The sequence below is a fragment of the Hyaena hyaena genome, unplaced genomic scaffold (genome assembly GCF_003009895.1).
Source record: "Hyaena hyaena isolate Hyena2069 unplaced genomic scaffold, ASM300989v1 scaffold_17, whole genome shotgun sequence".
Taxonomy (NCBI): domain Eukaryota; kingdom Metazoa; phylum Chordata; class Mammalia; order Carnivora; family Hyaenidae; genus Hyaena; species Hyaena hyaena.
This window is the reverse complement of record NW_024080648.1, coordinates 2,637,288-2,659,521: the sequence shown is the minus strand read 5'-3', so window position 1 is coordinate 2,659,521 and position 22,234 is coordinate 2,637,288. Positions and strand designations below refer to the sequence as shown.

General features: G+C 36.5%; 1 protein-coding gene across 1 annotated transcript in view; it reads right to left on the bottom strand.

Annotated features, from left to right (window-relative positions):
- Window positions 1-22,234, bottom strand: part of SGCZ (sarcoglycan zeta) — a 459,011-nt gene that overhangs the window by 5,130 nt on the left and 431,647 nt on the right. The window contains exon 6 of the mRNA XM_039221153.1: window positions 9,438-9,561. Coding sequence (XP_039077084.1) covers window positions 9,438-9,561 — 124 coding nt within the window. The remainder of the gene's footprint in view (window positions 1-9,437; window positions 9,562-22,234) is intronic.

The following is a 22,234-nucleotide window of genomic DNA, read 5'->3' as shown; positions in this document are numbered from 1 at the left end:
ATTCACACTGTACCCTCACCCATTTAAGGGGCATATCTTTTATTAATAACTTTAAATGGATGGAGCTTTTGAAAAGAAAATTATATGGTCTTGGTTAGAGGTAGAAAAATAAGGTAAAAAGAAGTGCTGCACGTTGATTCTTCCCAGCCCAGCATCCCCAGGTTTCCGCAACAGGTTTGTGACCATTGGGGACCTTGGGAACAGCCCCAGAGCACCTGGAGAACTCCCTGCTGCCTGCTGGCCATCAGCAGAGCAAAGCACCAGCTAAGAGGCACGTCCTGTCCAGGGCAAACCAGCTAGCACTAAGACGGACCGCAGTACTGAACTTTCACTGACTTCCCCCCTCATTATACAACTACAGATCATGCCCCATGGTGGTGATTTAACGTGTTAATTAAATTCACAACACTTGAGAAAGCAGGACCCTTAAGTACACAGGTGCTAATAAATCCCCGCTCTGCGCCACCCTTTTCCCACCTGTTTTTTTTTTAAATGTTTTATTTATTTGAGAGGGAAAGACAGCATGAGCAGGGGAGGGTCAGAGAGAGAGGGAGGTACAGAATCTGAAGCAGGCTCCAGGCTCTGAGCTGTCAGCACAGAGCCCGACATGGGGCCCGAACCCAGGAACTGTGAGATCATGACCTGAGCTGAAGTTGGAAGCTTAACCGACTGAGCCACCCAAGCGCCCCTTCCACCTGCTTCTTTAAAATATTCTCCCTGATCTATGAGAAACTCTTGAATGCTGAGAACAAACTGAGGACTCATGGGTGTGGGGGGAGAGGGGGGAGATGGGCATGGGGGAGGGCACTTGTGGGGATGATCACTGGGTGTTACATGGAAACCAACTGGACAATAAATTATTGTAAAAAAAAATAAAAAGTAAATAAATACAATAAAATATTCTCCCTGATGCCTCTTCAGAGAGTTAGCTGGCCATTCCTTCCTCTGTGCCACCTCCCTGCTGCTCCAGCCCCAAGAAAGACTTGCCTGTACTTTTTCATCTTGGTACTGGTCCCATTTCCACCGTTGCTGGATCCACGGACCCAAGTCCATTTGTGGACCAAGAAGGGACCCTAAGAGGAGACGGGAGCCAGGGGGACTGGGGACTGTAGACCTGGACCAACACCCACCACTGAAGGGCCGAAGGGCCACGCGGACCTCTCCGGAGTCACGGGCACTGGTGGGTCTCCAGCCTCCCTCTGCCCTCACTGCTCCTCAGGCAGTGCTCTTACCCCACCCATCCCTTCCCTCTGTGCAGGATTTTCTTTTCTTTTCTTTTTTTTTTCTCCAAAGAGTTTATTGTCAAATTGGTTTCCATATAGCACCCAGTGCTCATCCCCACAAGTGCCCTCCTCCATGCCCATCTCCCCCCTCCCCCCCACATCCATCAGTCCTCAGTTTGTTCTCAGCATTCAAGAGTCTCTCATGGTTTGCCTCCCTCCCTTTCCCCCACCATTTCCCCCCTTCTTCTCCCCCAGGGTCCTCAGTTAAGTTCCTCCTAATCCTCCTATACGATTTTCTTTTCTATCTTAGCGTTCTCGGTTTGCTCCCTGGTCTTTTCCTTCGGCGGAGTGCGCCAGGGCTCACTTGGCACAGGTGGCAGGGATCTCCCCCACCCCCACAGGTGCCCAGCCTTGGCCTTCAGGGGGTAGTAGTTGTTACCCACAGACTTGGTGCATTTGGAGCCTCCCACCCGAGCAGGAACCTCCTGGTTCTTCTCTTCGCTACAGGTACTTCTGGAGAAAGGGACTCCCATTTAGGTCCCTTCAGTGATTTGGGTAGATTCCCACCAGGACCGATCAACCTGCTAAGGGGCTAGAGTTACTGGGCTGGGGTTAGAGTCCCCGTTTTGGCTTCCTTTTCTTTGTCTCTCTCCTTTCTCACCACCTTTCCTCCCCTTTGAGAGCTCCAGGTTTTGTAGCTTTGTTTAAAAACCTGCTTACTTTTAGGGGCCCCCAAATGGCTACGTTGGTTAAGCATCAGACTCTTGATTATGACTCAAGTCACCATCTCACGGTTGGGGAGTTTGAGTCCCACGTCAGGCTCTGTGCTGGCAGTGAGGAGCCTGCTAGGGGCTCCGTCTCTCTCTCTCTTTCTCTCTCTCAAAATAAGAACTTTCAAAAACCTGTTTGTTATTTGTGTACTCAACTGTAGACTTAAATCGGCCTAATTTAAATTTTGAAACGGACTATTCCCGAAGAGTAAAACTTCTCTCGGTCCCCGCGACGCTAAAACCACACAGCCTTGCACATATCAGGAGCTTCACGCCTACAACTATCTGAAACGTCCTCTGTTTAATGATTGGTAATTTTTTAACTTCCCTTCCCTTGTAGCCCCCTCTTCTTTGTGAAGACTGTATCCCCAACAGCTACCCTAACTTGGGCTGAAATATAACTTTTTTTCCTTTCTTTTTAAAATTGTTTTTAGAGTTCATTTTGTGCCAGCCTTTTCTGGTGTAGTGGACAGGAGTTTGGAGCAGCTTGGCTAAGAACCCCCGGGGCTCCTCTGAAACTCTGCAGTGGGGAGCCAGCACCTACCCTCTGCCCCTCTGACTTCTTGACACCTCACAGGTACTTCAACGAGACTTCCTAACATCCAGACCTCCTCAAGTGGAGTGCGTGGTCCTGCTTTTATTTGAGCCGTTGAGGGTAACGCTTGTGCTCTCCAGGTGGAAAAAATTTAAGGATCATGTGAATCTCAAATGGCCCAAAAAGGCTCTTTCAACATGTCTAAATTAGTATTTTTGCATACAGAATTAGAAAAAGCTGGCTATAAGACTAAACAACCAAACCTAGGAAGCTGTTTTGTTTGATCAGGGAAGCCCACCCCCCCAACTTTTGGGGAAGGAACCAGTGTTCACAGAGCTATTTTAGGCTTCATTTCATTTATTTGTTGCTGCTGTTTTTGGTATCTTTGCACAATGCCAGCTGTGTTCTAATTGGAAAATTAAAAAAAATAACTAATGGATTCATAAATTATGCTATCTTACAATTAGATTTGTTTTAATAAAAGGATATTTAGAAATTGGGTTTGCAATGTCTTCTCCACACATATCAGTGAAACAGGCTAGATTTTGTTTGCTTATGTGTCCACATGTGTTATAAATATTTTAGATTTATATAGATATTTAGATTTATATAGATATTTTCTCTACCTCCAGATGGCATTGCTAAAATTAATTTGTAAAGGAGCTCTATGTAATTGGTTTAAAGGCAAGCACTTGTAAACACTGGACATTCTAAAACACAGATAAAACTAACCCAAATGTTTTTCAAGTTCACATGATCTGGGATAAACTTCCTTACATTCAGGCCTATGTTACTCCATAATACAGATGCCTCATGGGAAGGAACCTACTTGATGCTCCTGAGCAATAAGGATGAACAAAGACATCCAATCCCCTTTGCAATAATCAGAATACTGAGGAAAAGGAAGAGGGAGATAGGCAGCCGCTAGAAATCCTAAATCCACCTCCCCAAGTTCGAGCACCAGAACTGCTGTCCAACCTAGTACCTCCTCCTGACCTCCTCCTGGGGGCTAAAGGGCAACCAGAGAAAGAGCATGTTTTGCAGAAGGGAGAGACAAGACAGAGAGGTGGAGAAATGATTGTCCAAACCTCTGCCTCTGGCCTTGTGGGCAGCTCCCCTGTGCACCCTTCCTCCCCCTTCTCCTGCCCCTGCACCACCGCTGGGGCCACTCACATAGGCAACACTGGCTCCTATACCCTTCCTGAGGCCTCCAGCACCAACCATGGCCCAAGAGCCCCCTGGACTTAAAGCACCCACTTTGAATTTTCCCACAAGAGTACCAAGTAAAATGGACAGTGGGGAGCAAACAGATTGGCTTTTTAATGGACACAGGTGCAACATACTTGGTATTAAAGCTAATTCAAGGTTATTGGTTTAGTTAAAATAGACATGTCTTTTGGAGTTATTTAATATGTCCTGGTATAAGGTTGTCACTTGATATTTTAATTATTAAAATGTATGTCACAGAAATAACTAGATATCCTTGTCAACTGCATTATGATGAACTCTCCTTGGATCTTTAGCCATATCCATTTTTGAGTCTGGTCATTTACAGTTATTGTTCTGATGCTCTTGCAAATGTGTTTCAACCTTAAGGAGGTTCATGCAAGGAACTTTTGACACATACAGGTTTTTGATGCCCTTAATATCATGAAACTAAATTCAAGAATTCCAGAATTTCTGAAATTTTGGGAAAACTGTATTTAAGTAGAACAAAAATTAGTAATATATGACTGAATAAATAGTTTTTACAACTCTTTAAAACATTGCTGGTTCACTAACATTTGTTCTTCCAGATTTCAGGGAAAATGTTCTCCTATGACGTCTATGCCTTAGAGATATTTGATAAAACATTCCTTTTCAAACAAATTGAGGCATTTCACTTTTCTCCCTACCTCAACCCTTCAGAATTCAGAAACCGTCAGTGAGTATTCATTCTTTCATGGCAATTATAATTGTTTACATAAGTTCAGTAACAGTATAACATTGGAAACATTGATTATATTACCAAGACTTTGGAATGTCCTATTTGAGAAAAACATAGATAAAATCAGATATGACTAGACAGCTGTAAGGAGCTAAGTTTGACTTTATGGAGCCAAAAGAGCCCCTTGGAAATGTTGGCCTGGTGCCTTGCTTATAGAGTTCCCAGCAGCCTTACCAGGTGAGTAAAGAAGGTCCCTTCTTGGCAGGTGCAGGAACCTAAGGATATGTTGGGGATCACATGAAGAAGAATTCACCCAAATCTACAGGTATTGCAGGCAAATCTAATGACAAGTATCTGGCTTGACTTCTGGCCTGGAGAGGCTATTAAAAGTTCAAACTAAAATCTCCTTACAGGGGCATCTGGGTAGCCTAGTTGGTTAAGTATCCAACTTTGGCTCAAGTCATGTTCTCAGGGTCCACAGGCTTGAGCCCCTCATTGGGCTCTGCACTGACAGTGTGGAGCCTGCCTGGGATTCTCTCTCTCCCTCTCTCTTTCTCTCTCTACACTCCTTTCCCACTGTTCACTCATGCTCTCTCTTTCTCTCCCTCTCAAAAATAAATTAAAAATTAAAAAACTTAAAAAAAAATAAAAAAAAGTAAATTCCTTACAAAAGTTCAGGTAAAGTAGATATAAGAGAACTTACATGGTCAATCACTATTTTTGCTATACTTATGTAAATAATTAGGCCAAGTTTTTTAAAACTAGACTTATTTTTACAAATTAATTTTAACTTGGCTATGTTTGATGAAAATGAGGGTGATTTTAGAGAGAAAATCATGTTTCAATAACATTGCTTTTGTGGATGTTAGATTCTAGTTGTGATTAATTATCTTTCAAGTGTTTGTTGTTTGCTTAGAAGACTGTACTGGATCCCAGATTCTTCTGGTTTCCTCAACTCTCTGGCTACGTCTCTCCAAACTATGGCTTCCAATCTTCTTGCATTCTCTTGTCTTGGAATCACTAAGAAACAAAACTGTTCTTTTTCCTGAAGCCCTGCACACCGAAGCCAAACAACTTGAGGTCAGAGAATTGGCCATGGTAGCTCATGTGTAGACACTTCTCATGCCTTTTGCTCTCTGGGCCCCTCAAAAGATCACCAGAGAACTTCAACTATAAACCAGAAATAGTGCATCAGATTGCTGCCGCCTGCCCCCTTTCCATCTGACGCTGCTTTGAGCGTGACATCCAGAAATCTTCTCAGTAGAGTAATCCAGACTCAGACACTCGGTTTAGAATTTGCTCCAACTAGCAACTTGTGCATTTCTTTTGTTGTCACAGAAATAACTCTCATTAATTACCTAACTGCTGGTGGAACAAGGAGGAGTCTATGCCGTTATTAGCAAAACCTTTGGTGTCCATGTAAGTAACTCAGGAAAAATTGAGGTAAATACTTAAAGGGTTTATGAGCAGGCATTCTGGCCACATCGGCACAACTTAGGGACAAACTATATTTGGTCAACAATAAAAAATTCTCTCTCCAGTCTCTGTGTTTCTGGGTTTTTGTTTGTTTGTTGTTTTGTTGTTTGTTCATATTTTCCTCTCCTGAGTCTATTGGTGGCTAAGCTGCTGCTACTTCTTTTGAGTGTCTCTTTGACCTGTTAGTAAAGTCTGTGAGCTCCAGGCTCCAATAATTCCAAGCTAATGTAGCACAGGGTTCCACCTTGTTTCTCTACAGGAAGACTCCAGTCCTCTCAGTCAATAGGACAGTCCGTGAGAGATTTTTACCCATCCAGGGTAGCACAGGGACAATGGCCTTGTTCAGCAGGGAGCAGTTTCAGAACATGAGACCTTTCATCCCTTCTCCTGAAGAATAAGGAGGATAAAATCTCTCATGGAACTTGGGCACAAGCCCCTGTGTACATGAAAACCTCTTTGTTGCCTGCTAACTGCCATCACCTTTCTCACAGAACTCCCTACTGGCTGTTATCAATTCTCCAGGGCACAGTACCAGTTAAGGAGCAAACCCAGTCTGGTCTGCAAACCAGTCTGCACCATCATGGACCCAGTAGTGAACTTAGACCAACTTTCCCCCTCATTATAATGCTAAAAGACATGCCCAGGGGTGGAGATTTAACATGTTGATTAAACACATGATGCATGAAGAAGCATGATCTTTACGTGCACAGGTGCTAATAAATCCCCGCCTCTAGATGCTTACTGTCACCCCTTTTCCACCTAAGTTTCTTCAAATCATTCTCCCTGACCTCTCCTCAGAGAGTCAGCCTGATTATTGCTCCCTTTGCGCTGCCTTCCTGCTTCTTGAGCATCAGCCTCAGTAAAGCCTGGCCTGTGCTTTTACACTTGGGATCCAGCATCATTCCTAATGTTGCTTAGTCCAAGGACCGAGTCTGATAATGGCTTGCTCATATCTCTTTTTTGCGAAGGCAGTTAGTATGATACTGTTCACCCTTCATATTCTAAAATTGATATTTCTATTCTATATTGCCCTATAAACCATATAATCCAATCGTCCTGAAACTCTCTGTGGTACTCAGGATCACACACCTGAGATTTTATGTCACCACCCACTGTCTTCTGTGCACCAAGAATTCATTTATCCCTTTCTTATCCATTGGAATCAGGCCTCTCAGTGTTATAGAAAAATCTCGATCTATTTGCAAAATAATTTTTTTATCCGTCTCCTGTGATCTTGTAATATATTTCATTATTGCATTGCATGTGCTAATTTTTTTTTTTTTTTGGCTTGTGCTATTATAATACTTTCAAAGCTTCACCTATATTGTGATTCAGGTTGTCTTCAGAGGTGAATTTGAAATTCCTGCCATACTATGTTGAAATGCCTAAATCTTTATCAGTGTGGAATTTTGTGTGCAGTTTCATTCTTAGGCATTTGTCTATGACTTTGTTACCTCAATACCATGTTTGTTCTGATCCTAACTTCTTCAAAAAACAGTCTAAGGAAGGGACTTTATATTCTTCTACTGTGTTTAGTAAATGATCAGTCTGCCTTTTTGTGCATAGTCAGTGAAGCAAAGAGAAAGATTTTAGAGAATTTTATAGTTTTTTCTGAGGAAAATTAGATATTCTAATGTAAAGTGTTGTGCTTTCTATTGTCTTTGTTATTAATATAAAAATGACAAAGCTGAAAATCTGTGACTATGATATATTTATAGAATAATATCCAATTCACAATTAAATGCTAACCTGTAACTGAATCTAAGGATTCATTCTGCTGATACACTGAATTAAAAAAACATACGTAAAGTGGTGACTAAACAGGAACAGAACAGAGATTAATAACCACCAGTATTTATTATGAGGTGATTCATTATGAATAATTTGAATGAAATAATTATCATGATACAAGCAACTCTTTAAAAGGGATGCAAGATATTTAAGAAAGATTTCCATCTTGCTGTGGTAGACAAAGTATTGTATTCTGTAATTGTAGTAGAAGGAAATCTTGAAAGGTAATATGGATATACTCTTAAAATATTAGGAAGCATATTTCTAGATCATTTAAGTTGTAATATCCGGTAAGATGCTAATATGGTCCTGCCAGGAAGTTTGTTTATAGAAAAGTAGCAAAATTTATAATTAAAGTTTATTGTCAATCAGCAACTAACATAATGGCATAAAGAAACATCCTCCACTGATTCTACTGATTTGTGCCTTCATCTTCATATCTGACGAGGTATAAAATGCTCCAGAGCATCTTACTCAGATTATTCTTCCTTTCGTTTTCTTCTCAACTTGGCTTTTATAAACTTATAAAAAAATTAACACAAGAAGGAAGAAAATAATTTGGGATGTAATTGGTAGAAACAGTAAAAGAACTGATTTAGACTTTCAAGAACATTAAGACTTATAGTAAAAATATACACAATAGGTGCTGTGTGTAAGGACTTGAAGCACTTAAAATAGAATGAAATGCAAGCAAACAAAACAGCAGTTACTAGAATGTCCAGGCAGATTTGAAAAAAATAACAATTGAGAATCCTAAAAGGGAACAACATAATTATTAAAACTAAAATCTCAGTGGAGGGATTAAAAAAGAAATTAGTTACTGAAAAGAACCTGGGCATGTAGGTATGACTAAATAAGCAGAGTGAGGCACAGGGAGACAGAGAAATAGAAACGAGGAAGGAGAGGCTAAGAGATGTGGAGGGTAAGGGAATGGAAATACACAGCATATCTTCAGAGTTCCAAAAAAGAGTCATGGAGCATTAATGGGGAGTGGTAATACCTGAAGACCCAATGCTGAGGAACTTCCAGAACTGACAAAAATGTAATTCTGCTGACACAATAATCACAATGTAAATAAGATACATGAAATGAACGTGTGCCTCTGGAATTCCAGTAAAGATGGCAGATGGAAGACAAAAGATTCTTTATAGTAGGAAGTGAGGAGAAGTGAGTGATCTTTAAAGGAATGAGAACAGAATTAAAGGAGATTCTTGGAAGAAATAAAGTAACACGGGAGAAAAAATGGTAGCATGTGTCTATCTCCTTATCTAGGGAATGACAATATGACTAAATAGTAAAATAACCTGTTTCATTTTTCTTTTAGAAGACATATAGGAACAATTTCGACAGAAATAAATATCCCAAGTAATTTCTAGAAGAACTTTCTGGAAGACCAAAAGAGAGAGAGAGAAAAAAAAGGAAGCCTGCCTTCATTCTTGATATGATCTTGAAATTATGTTTATCTGCCAATTCTGAAACTACAGGAAGTTAGATGTCCCGCTTATAATTGACTCGTGAATGGATGTCTTTCCGTAGAAAATAAATGGGGCTCTGTTTTAAGAAAATAACATCAGGTTTACCAAATTTCATAATCAAGAAGTATTGTATTTTCACAATTTAAGCTGATTTATGAAGCAGTTCTTTATGTGTCACCTGGAGGAATATGCATCTAATTGGAGAAGCAGTCGTGGGCCTCTGTGGCCCTGGGGACTCACCTCCCCCTCTGTAGACTGCAGATGGAGCTCCTTCCTGCAGGTGGCCTTGAAGTCCCCTGCCGCAGCGCTCACCTGGACCCCTCGAGGAGCCTCCATGATCAAGGACCTGGTGGGTGATTCAAGCCTAAGGGTAGAGCAAAAGACTCCTTCATAATAAAAAGAAAACAATTATGATGGGCTGAAAGACGACATTATTAACTAACACAAACAGGTAGGCATAAATAAAAATCTTTGCCATTTCAAAAAAAAAGTCAAAATGAGTGTTAGAATCATTTTTCATTGCCTTATCTATTTTTTGGCTCTTTATTAAACTTCATTTGTTAACAACAATTATTTACTCTCATTTGTTTAATGATTTAATAACAGTTTCTTATGCTGTTTCCTTCTGCAAGGCACATAAAAAGTAGGTCGTGATAAGTTTACTTGTTTAAATCTTTTATGTATTTTCAAAATTAATGATGGAGTTTTAATAAATAAGTTGCTACCAAGTTAGCATGTAACTATCAAGATTCTCGCAAAGATGAGAGTGCTTTAATGAAAATCATTAATATTGTGAACTTTCAAGAATTCCGCAGTCAAAATTCTGTAAGCCTGAAAAGTTTCAAAGTATTCATGATACCTTTAGAAATTAATTAAGATGAAGAAATGAGACATTTTCTACATCAACTGACCTCTATTGGCCCAGGAAAATGTTCACAGAATTAATGACATTAGCCTGAGAGAGAACAAGTAAATGAGGAGTGATCCACCTCTCATTTAATTAAATATGAATAAAGATTGCATACATTTTGAGGGAAACCCCTCCAACTGCTTGTTTGTTTGAGAGAGAGAGGGAGAGAGGAAGAGAGAGAGCATGCAAGTGGGGGAGAAGGGCAGAAGGAGAGAGAAAGTCTCAGGGAGGCTCCATGCTTAGCGTGGACACCAGGCTCAATCCCACAACCCGGGGATCATGATCTGAGCTGAGATCCAGAGTTGGATACTCAACCACTGGGACACCCAGGAGCCCCCAAAATCAACTGTTTTAGAGTGTTGTGCCTGAAATAAAGATAGTTGGGAGGCAGTTTCAAAATTATCTTCAAATATAAAACTAGAGATAAGAACAAAAGAAGGCAGAACATGGAAGCTAGAATACAGTGTTAAAAAGCACTCGTGTGATAAGAGGAAGTACCCTTATATGGATAAACATTCTATTTATGGAGGAGCAACTGTGTGTCTTCCCCTTGACCACACAACTTTAGGACAAGAGTGTCCTCAGGTTCACATACCATCATCCAGAGCAACTAGTTTCCTTAGAGGCAACAGATCCAAAGCTGTTTTGCAGGGAGAAACACATCAAATAGTTTGATCTCTGAAGATCAGCTCTCTTTCAGTAGTGATGTTGAACTTAGACTTGAAAGTGATATTGAAAGAGTAGAGCCAGCATTTAGAGGAAATGATATCAACATTTGCAATGTTTTTTCACTCACCAAAGCAACTCTGCCACTTTTATCTTTAATGGACCCCTTGGGCATATTTCTAAAATCCCTGGAGGGGTTAGGTTTTTAATATATATATACACGTGTATATATATGTATAAATATACATGTGTATATATATGTATAAATATACATGTGTATATATATGTATAGATATATATATGTGTGTGTATATATGTATATGTATATATATGTATATGTATAAATATATATGTATATTTTGTAAATGTCGGTTTTTTTTTGAAAAACAAAAGTCACATATTTTCACAGAGCTTTTGAAAACTTGAAAATAAAGTAATCATTCATTTTTTTTCACTCATAATACTCATACTTTGCACATACAATCTACATTCTGTTAAAATGTGTATTTTATAATTGATTTCCTCTAATACACCCCCAAATATAGACCATCTTGAGTAGTATATCTGTGACCACTACGACTTTCATTGGTTAATTATCTGTAACATTAAATGTAATTATGTAAGTTCAGATTGATGAACCATTCAAACAGAAGTCAGATAGGTACTTAATTAAAATGAATTAATATGCATAATATTCATATTAATATTCTAAAATTATGACTCTGACTTTTAAGAAAACACAACTGAGTGAGCTTATAAGTGGAAGAAAAAGCACACTTTCTTTATCAAATAATTGATGCGATTTAGTGTGTTTCAAAGATAAGGGGTTGAGGTTCTCTCTCATATAATTGAGAGTAAGATATCCATGATATCCATATTAAATATGTACATGTTTACATTGTGTCAAATTTCTAATGTGTTTACATTTGGTACTAGAACATTAAAATGTATTATGTCTTTCTGGCCTTTTGAGTTTTTCCATTCCCATTTATTAATTATTGAATCAAAATTTTTATTATATTCATTTTCATTTTAGACCTCAGGTATCCATCACTATCCATCCAGCATAGTCATTGAGCAGAGTGCTTTGCTAACACTTAAAGCATCTCTATTCTAAGAGGTGGTAAAAACTGAGAGATGGGTTCAGGAACATTAACTAGCAGCAACAAGACTCAGTTTCAACATCTCTAAATTGTAAGTCATGATATACTTATAGGACAATAAGAAATGTCTTAGGAGAATTAATGGAGATAAATATGGGGCTGGGGTGGTATTTTGAGATATTGATGGCATTTCCTTCCCTGTGCCATCTCCTTACAATTCTGCCATTCACTGAACAGTATCTTTTGCACAAACAGTGGAAGATGGATCAGAGAAGCTGATAAAGACCTTTTGAGTTTCCTAATCTTACAGACACTTTGAGTTGTAGAAAAACCTAGCTATTTTGTATGTTGAAAATGATTCAGCACATGAACAAACACGTCAGAAGAAAACCAAAGTCAGTGAGAGCTTGTTGTGTATTTCCACCTGTTGAAGTTTTTTTTTGTTTGTTTGTTTGTTTTTTTGATTCAAGGGGTAAAGAAGATTTGGATGGGAAGTCAACAGAATTGATTTCAAATTGTTCTCTGTGTTCCTCAACCTGCAGCCAAGTCCTACATTGTAATGCCTTTATTCTTTAGGTGCTAGAGGTCAGAGGAAAGTAGGGATATCTCAGGACTAAGCTGACTGAGAACAAGAGACCAAAGATTCTCAAAGAGAAAGGGGCAGTGACCTGCAGTGAAAGAAGACTAAGTGGAGAGAAGAATGAGAACCTCTTGGTAAATGCTACCTTGGGTCACAAGGTTACCAATGGCCAAATGTTGCCCCAAATCTTTGGCACAGTGAAAGCCCTTTGGTATCCTTATACAATCCCCAGGAAAAATAAGAGAACTGAATAGACTGGAGCTGAGTTTCTAATAACAGTGCAATAGAGACCAAACATGTAAATTAAGTTTTAAAAGAATATTTTCATTTTGTGTGCAGTTGATTTGTTGGACCTCATGTATATAAATTCAATAAATATGTAAAAATACATTCAAAAAGTGATAGTAATTTTATAGTATTGCTAAATCCTTCAAGTAATGAAGTGATGAAGACTTTGAATTAAACAGGTTACAACTGTTTGCTTTGTTAATCTTGATAAAACTAAGTGTAGTAATCATTAAGGTATAATACAAATTTTATTTCCACAGCTATATGGTCAATTAATCTTCGACAAAGCAGCAAAGAGTGTCCAATGGGAAAAAAGACAGTCTCTTCAACAAGTGGTTTTAGGAAAACTGGATAGCAACATGCCAAAGAATGAAATGGTTCACTTTCTTACACCATACACAAGAGTAAATTTAAAATGGACTTAAGACCTAAAGATAAGACCTAGAACCATAAAACTACTAGAAGAGAATGTAGGCAGTAACCTCTCTGGCATTGGCTATAACAACTTTTTTAGCTATGTCTCCTGAAGCAAGAAAAACAAAACCAAAAACAAATTATTGGGATTTCATCAAAATAAAAAGTTTCTGCACAGAGAAGGAAGCAATCAACAAAACTAAAAGGCAATTTACAGAATGGGAGAATATGTTAGTAAATGACATATTTATTAAGGATTAGTATCCAAATATATAAAAAGCTTATAAAATTCAACACCCCTCTTAAAAATAATCCAATTAAAAATGGGCAGAAGACATGAACACACATTTCTCCAAAAAAAAGACATCCAGATGGCCAACAGACACATGAATAGATGTTCATAGTCACTTATCATCAGGAAATGCAAATCAAAACTACAATGGAACATCAGCTTACTGCTGTCAAGTGGCTAAAATCAACATCACAAGAAAACCACAGGTGTTGATGAGGATGTGGAGAAAAAGAAACCCTCCTGCAATGTTGGTCAGAATGCAAACTGCTGTAGCCCCTGTAGAAAACAATATGGAGTTTCCTCAAAAAGTTAAAAATAGAACTACCCTATAATCCAGTAATCACACTCCTGGGTTTTACCCAAAGAATAGAAAAACACTAACTCAAAGGGATACATGCACCCCTATGCTTATAGCAGCATTTTTTACAGTAGGCAAATAATGGAAGCTGCCTAAGTGAACAGAGATTGATGAATGGATAAAGAAGATGTATAGAAGATATATACATATATACGTGAAATCTTGCCATTTGCAATGACATGCATGTATTAAGTGAAATATGTCAGGGAAAGACAAACACTATATGATTTCATTCATATGTGGAATTTAAGAAACAAATGAGCAAAGGGAAAGAAGAGCAAGAGAAATCAAGAAATGACTCTTAATTATAGAGAACAAGCTTATAGTTAGGAGAAGGGAGGGGTACTGGGGATAGGTTAACTTGGTGATGGTATTAAGGAGTGCACTTGTGATGAGCCCAGGGTGGTGTATAGAACTGCTGAACCACTATTGTACACCTGAAAATAATATAACACTGTATGTTAACTAACTGTAAGTAAAGGAAAATTTAAAAATAAAAAAGAAATAATATAAAATTTATTAAAAATATTATTGTCTGGTTTTAATAATAGCCAGTGTTCAAGTGAGTAATATATACTAGGCACTTACATTACTCATATGGAGCATGCAGTTAAAGAGTATGCAGTTAAAGAGTATGTATGCAGTTAAGACTGTTTGGAGGATATAATAATTCTTCTTTCACATGTGGCAGTAAACTATTTCTTATGAACATGAAAATTAAAGTAAGATTGCAAACTATTTTTTACAAGCTTGCCTATCTATTTAGCATAAGTAAATTAACTTTCTGTGGGCAAAAAATCGTAACAGGACTATAATGTATATGGAGACCTAAAAACTTACACTATTGTGGATACAATAAATTCATACAACAAATAAATTTGTTAACAGTTAACAAATCTCTGTGAAGATTTACAGAGACACATAGTATATCTGAATCATTCACTATCAATTACATCTAAGTTACATTTACATATATGCACACATACACCTACCTACCGGCCATTGTACATTGTCTCAAGGTCTATCTATGCTAATAGGAAAAGAAGACATTTGTCCATAAATAGATGTAAATTTGCTCTACACCTTCATCTAAACTCCACATATTAAAGTCCATGAATTCTGACAAAAAAAACCTTTGCATTTAAGCACCATCAGGCACTTTGAAATGTCTTTGAAATTAGGTGGGCCAATGATTATAATATTATCTATCTAAAGAACTCTATGGAACAAATAGATTTAGATACAAACTTTTTAAAATATAAAACAAAAGTAGGCATCACATATTTCCAGCCATGCCAGCTTATCAAAATGGCTTGATGATTTCATTGGTTATTTTATTGGTAATATTTTATTAACACTAATAAAATTGTAATAGTATCTTCCCAAGTCCTTACTAGAAGCTGGGTGCTTCTAAAAGCTTTATTATAAACTGTGAATAATAGAAAAACATTCCCTATATTGAAAGTTTTGCTGTATACTAAAGTGATGAAAGTTATTTCTAAAAAGCAGTCTGGGAAACTGACGTATATACTCACTGAAGCTTAATTACTGTGCTTGAGATGTCCCAACCTAATGGAAGAATTAAATGCAGGACTTTGAATAAGAAACTCATACGTTCTACATGATCTTTACTCAAATTTTAAATACAGTTAACCTCCACGGGGCTCAGTTACCTGATAAATAAAATCATAGAATACGTTAAAAAGAAAATATTGTAGCCATTGACAACCACCATTAAATGTACCCTTCTTTATTAGTGAGTTGGCCATATAATTGTAATCATGTATTAAAAGCTAATGTTAATACTAGGAACTCATTCTATGTGTAAAACTTTGCATGGATTATCTTTTAATTATCTCACTAATACTGAGAAATGTACACTCTATCCACATTTTAGTTAGGAAGCAGTTGAATCTTAGTGTGGTTGAGTCATTTATCTAGGATTGTGTAGCAAATGCAAAGATCACAGAATATCCAAAACCATCTCGAAAAAGAAAACAATGTTGAACTTAAAACCTTATTGCAAAACTCTAATAATGAAAACAATGCTGAGCTGGCATAAGAATAACAAATAGAGCGGTGCCTGGGTGGCTCAGTCAGTTGAGACTTCAGCTCAGGTCATGATCTCATGGTTTGTGGGTTTGAACCCTGCGTCAGGCTCTGTGCTGACAGCTAGCTCAGAGCCTGGAACCTGTTTCGGATTCTGTGTCTCCCTCTCTCTCTGACTCTCCCCTGCTCATGCTGTCTCTCTCTCTCAAAAATAAATAAAACATTTTTAAAAAATTACAAAATCCATCAATAAAATGAATATACCCATAGACTGGGAGGCAATATCCACAAAATACAGATGTTACACATGTTACAAAGGACTGGTGCCAGGATATATAAATAATCCTCTAGCTCAAAGATAAAATACAAAAATACAAAAATAAAAATACAAAAAACATGGAGCGCTTGGGTGGCTCAGTCAGTTAAGCATCTGACTTTGGCTGAGGTCATGGTCTCACAGTTCGTGGGTTCCAGCCCTGCAATGGTCTCTGTGCTGACAGCTCAGAGCCTGGAGCCTGCCTCAGATTCTGCGTCGCCCCCTCTTGCTGCCCTCTCCCACTCATGCTCTGTCTCTTTCTCTCTCTCAAAACATGAATAAACATTAAAAAATGAAAATTAAAAGAAAAAATTCCAAAATAACCCAGAATTAAAACAAGTGGGCAATTATAAATAAATGGACACTTCACTAAACAATACATATGGTTGTTCCATATGTACATGCAAAAGTCATTAATATCATTACTCATCAAGTAATGGCAAATTAAAAACATGAAATAATGCTAAACATCCACCAGAATGGTTCAAATTCATAAGAATGCTAATGCTGAATATCAGGGAAGATGTTCAGCTACTGAAATTCTCATTCACTTTTAGAAGAAGATGATATAATCACTTTGGAAAGCTCTGGCATTTTAATATAAAGCTTAATATATGGCAGCTATATCCTAAGTGTCTATCAATTAGGAAAATGCATACATAAAATATTATATATTCTTAGAATACTAATCAGCAAGAAAGCAGGACACAGTTATTGACTGTGACCCAGTCAACAACAGGGATGGATCTCAAAAACATCATGTAAAGTGGAAGAAATTTTGCAAAGAAGAGTACGTATTGTATTGTTGATTTATATTTAGTACTAAGTCACTCTAATCTAATCCCGAGTGAAAAGGGTGAGAGAAAAGTTCCTTCCGGTGGATAGTGGTGGTGATTTCTGGGAAGGAGCATAAGAGAACTCTCTTCAGTGATGATGATGTTTTATATCTTGACAGGAATTGGGGCTACACAGGTATATGGATTTGTTAAAACTCAGGAAATGCGCCCTTAATTTTTTGAATGTCATTGTATATTTATTTTATAGTAAAAGAAAACTGTAAGTAATCTTGAAAACTAGTTAATGATACACAAGCCAAAGTGATCAGATAAAGTGTACAGATTTATACAATTTATGTTCAAATGCATAAACTTAGGATACTTAACAGATGGCTAGTAGAAGGTGTGCATATGTGATTAAAGACATAGAAGAGAAGGATAATGGAGGAATCTATCTGGGGGTAGATAGGTGGTCACTGAAAGATGCTTTCAACATTGAATATGTTTGAGAATTTTCATAATAAGGTGTGGTCTCAGATCTTATAGGAATATCCATTTCATTTGTTTTTGGTTAATATTTATAAAACGTCACCTATGCAGATCCAAATAGGAAAACTGTTAACTGATGCTAATGTTTGACTCTCCTTGACTGTATTAAATTCAATAAAGAATACTAGTGATATGTTAATCAGCTTAGATTTAAATAAAATTAAAAAATTTTAAAAAGAATACTAATGACATAAAGGGATGCTTCTAAAATATATATGATTCCATTGCTAAATTACCATATTAATATAAATGCTATAACACTCAATGTCTGTATTTTACAGCTATTTCTGGAAGAGGGATGTCTAGAAAGCACATCTGATACTATTTATCTGAAAATTCAAGAATCTGAGCTATTCTTAGATAAAACAAATCTACTTCCATATCATAAAAAATCCAATATTAAAAAAAAGAATAAGCATATGTAGTAAAATCCCAACAAGAATCTCAATAGAGTCTCTTGAAACTTAAAACATTTTGGGGATAAAAGTATGTGCAACATTTATCAGACTTTTATTTGTTATTTATTTTTTTAAACTAATAAGCAATTCCTATTTTTACCAAATTTTACTTATTCATTTATTTATTTTATTTATTTATGAGAGAGAGACAGAGAGAAAGAGCAAGGGACAGGGAGGGAGGGAGAGAGAAACCCACAAAGTGCAGAGAGAGAGGGAGAGTGAGTGCAGAGCCCAGAGCAGGGCTTGAGCTCACAAACCAAGAGATCATCAGACTGTAATTTTCAAGAGAAAATTACAAGAAAATTCAAAACATAACTTCCCACTATGTTTATTCAAAACATAAAACTAAGAAATACCTAGTGTAAATCCAAATGACAGAAAATTAAAAAGAAATACTGGAAATATCCTAATACAAAAGATGATAACCTTTGAAACAAGATGGAAAGCCCCAAATTCATACAGAAAAAGACATGATAAAATTTACTATCTAAGTCTCTTACTATCAATCTTACTATTGATTTTCTCTAGATACTCTAGACTTCTCAAAAAAGCCTAGAATTCCTATAGAAGTCCTGGCCTGAGACATTATGGAACTCAAACATTCCAAAATACTCTGGAACTCAAATTAGTCTAAAAGTGTATTCCTTTCTAGCACAATCTAGTAAGTAGACTCTTGGCAACACAGTATTAACGGTTAAATGATGCCCTGTTTCTCTCCTATATAGCAATTGTCAACCCTCCCTTGAGGAGAGTTTACAACATAGTAGAGGTTTCACTTTAATTTTTATTACAAAACATTCTCTAAAGGGGCTTGTTGAAAAATGAAACTCATGTTTATTTGTAAGCCTTGTGAATTCCTATGTGATTAGTCATTGGAATTAGTGAAGTACTACTGTGTTCATTTTGAAAGCGTTATAGCAATTATAGCAACGGATTTCAGACTAGTTTTTATAGTGGGTACCAAGAGATTATAGTAGAGAAAGCAAGTAATGTTGGTATTGAGTCACCCTGCTACCTGTTTTCTCCAAGAAATTCTGTTTTTACTGTGTTTACATTCCAAAGATGCAACAAGATGGCTTTTTTATGGTGTTATACAATTCTTAATTTGGAAACGAGTGCCCTAAGTCTCTAGAAGAATTTTCAACATTCTGAGAACAGAATTCAAACTCCTTTTAAAGTAAGTTGTGAGATGCAATTACTAAATACAAACTTAGGCAGAACTTAAGCGTCATGTTTCTTATTCTTCATAAATATTTAACACAATGTCATGCATTTAGTGGGCACTCATGAATTAGTTTTGATTTCAGTGATGGGTTGACTGGAAAATTGAACAGAAAAATGTTTTAAGGAAAAAAACCACACAAACTGTGACCTGAATATACAAGCAATTTTACTGTCTTATCACTTCAAGCTATGTTGAGTTTTCTTCAACTGCAAATCACATTGTTTCTGTGGCCTCTATTTTTTTGGTTGGTTTGTTTTCTGCCTACTTGCACCTTCAATTATGGTCTCTTCGAATTAGATCAAACAAATTTCTAGATCAATTGTTTCTCTATGTTCCCAAGATTACACACTAATGCAAGCTTCTGATAATGATAATCTGCTATTAACTAAATAAATATATAAATACAAACACAGAATGAAATAGTTAAAGGGAAGAAGAAAGAAAGAGAGGCAGAGAAGAAAGAAAAAGAAGAGAAGAGAGAGGGGAATGGAGAGGAGAACCTTTTATTGACAAAACATCTCAGTGCAAAATCCTTACTACCTTATACATGGTGGCTTTTCCTTGAACACAGTATTGACATAAATGAGAGCTATATGTTTTCGGAGATCAATTTGGATCCTGCAAAACTTAATATTTTAGTTCAAAATTATATTCACACAAGAATAAACATGATGAAAAGATTCCAGCTACATCATTAAATATTAATTCATTTTACTGATCCCAACCAGATTCATTTTTGTTTGTTTGTTTTTTCTCTTCTTGGAACAGTTAATGAAACTCAGGTCCAAACAATATTTGGGCAATAGACGGGTTTCATCACTTCTCACCATACAGTGCCGAAACTCTTTTGAACTGTGATAATATAGCTATGTTAATTTAAGAAATAAAAAAGGAAGAACGTTCACATTTGTGCTATTCTGGGCAAATACACCATTATGTCCTTATTGACTCTTTGATATACATTGTTTTAGCCTTTTTAATACATAGGCCCCTACTGAAAAAACAATACAACTTTATATAAGACATGATAGAAAATCTACATGTGTAGGTTTGAATTGCACATGGAAAGTAGCACCGAATTTGGCACATAGTGCACTCCTCAAACATTTGTTTAATACATCAATTATAGAAATTTACTTCACGTCCACACCAAAACATCCCTGATACTCTTTAACAAACTTTTTGAAATGTATCTTTCTAAAGGCTTTTGTTCTCAACAAAAACAAAATTAAAGACAGCACATCTACTTACTCCCCAAATTACCATTTGATTTACCTGGCCAACCAATCTCACCTTGTTGATTAGAATTAGGTGTCGACTAAGAGTACTTCTTACTGCCTTGAAAGGAAAATTGTCAGCAGGACTTGTAAAGATCTTCTTAGACACTCTGCTTTTAATCTTCATGTACACAAATGAATAATTGAATACCCGCATCATTACTGTGCTTTGCTTCTGTCTCAGTTTCGAATTTAGATCAGTAACACTTATCTTGGGGTTACTAATTTGCTTTTAGCACTAGCAGATAAACTCAGCTTCGTGCAGTATTTAAATAATTGATGAATAATTAGAAAATAAAAACCAGAAAGACCATACACTGATTATCATTTAATTCACATCCAAACTTATGAATTTTGAGACATGTCAGCAAGGTAATTAAAACAACATTTCTTATTTTTTTTTAGCAATAGATTTTCATAATGAAAATCATAAAATGAGTATATAATTACTAAAATGTTAGAGGCAAAAAGAAGTTTCTGTTAGAATGGTGTAAAAAGAAGTTTCTGTTAGAATGGTGTAATTTAAATAATTTTTTAATGGAATGAATGAATGAACTCTGGCATCTATATTAAAACACAGTTCAAAGGCAATTGGAGTCAATGTCAGCTGCATGGGCCCTAACAATGCGATAACTACTACCACATTCTTTATGTTACATGCACTCAGCCTTCTCATTATTGAGTTTTGCTATTACAGTAATTCACATTAACAAATGCTTATCAGACACAATTATATGTGAGATACATTTTGACTGCTATAGCACTAAAGATAAATAAAGAAGATGCAGATCCTGGTCTAAGGGAACATGCACCCTTATTAGATGAGGAGGGATAAAATAATCACACAAAATGTTGGAATTCCTAATTGAGAAAAGAGCTACAAGTTAACACCATAACACATTATGAAATGCTATTTACACATACTCTTCAACCCGTCTAAATCCTTTGGCACTGATTTGGGATTTTGGCATTGAGCAGTTGTTATTTTTGTCTAATAAAAAGTGTCTTGATCACATGAGGATCATGGTCACCTTCTTCTGTTATTGACAACTAGCTTGTTTGAATTTGAAATATTGAGATAGTGAGAAACTGCATTTCTTAGAAAATTTCATCACAGAACTTATAAAGGTCTGAAAAACTTACTGTTGTGAAAGTATGACTTTTTAAAAATTTAAATTGTTTTGCTTTATGTTTCCCCTTTCATTTGAGCAGTTTTTTCCTCTCATTCAAACAAGAAGGACTGGACCTATATTTATGAAATAATTTTGGTTTTCCTTAACATTTATATTGTGTTTTCTAAAACAAAGGCTGTCTCCCAGGTTGCTACTTCGATTCAGCTTTGAAAATGATTTCTATTATGTGATTTATTTTTAAGATATCATTATTCTTGTCTTTTTTTAATCTTATAGAAATGTATTTTGGAATGTAATTTATCTATCAGAAACTAATTGTATAAAATGTCTTTTTTTGACATATAAAGTTCTATTAGTTTTAGATGTACTACCTAATGATTTCGTATATGTAAAAGTTGTGAAATGATTACAGTGATAAGTTATATAAAATATCTTTGAACCCAAACCTTGCTTGTTGAATCAAGAACATCCATTGATTATGGATTTTACTAGATTTTACTAGTTACTAGATTTTTAACGTTTCAAATTTTATTAACAGTTGCTGTGATTATCTTGGGGAGAATTCCCTGTAAAGTTGTCATCTCACAATTTTTTGGGTAATGAGGGCTGTTACATACAACTGTGTCTCTTAGAAACACTACAT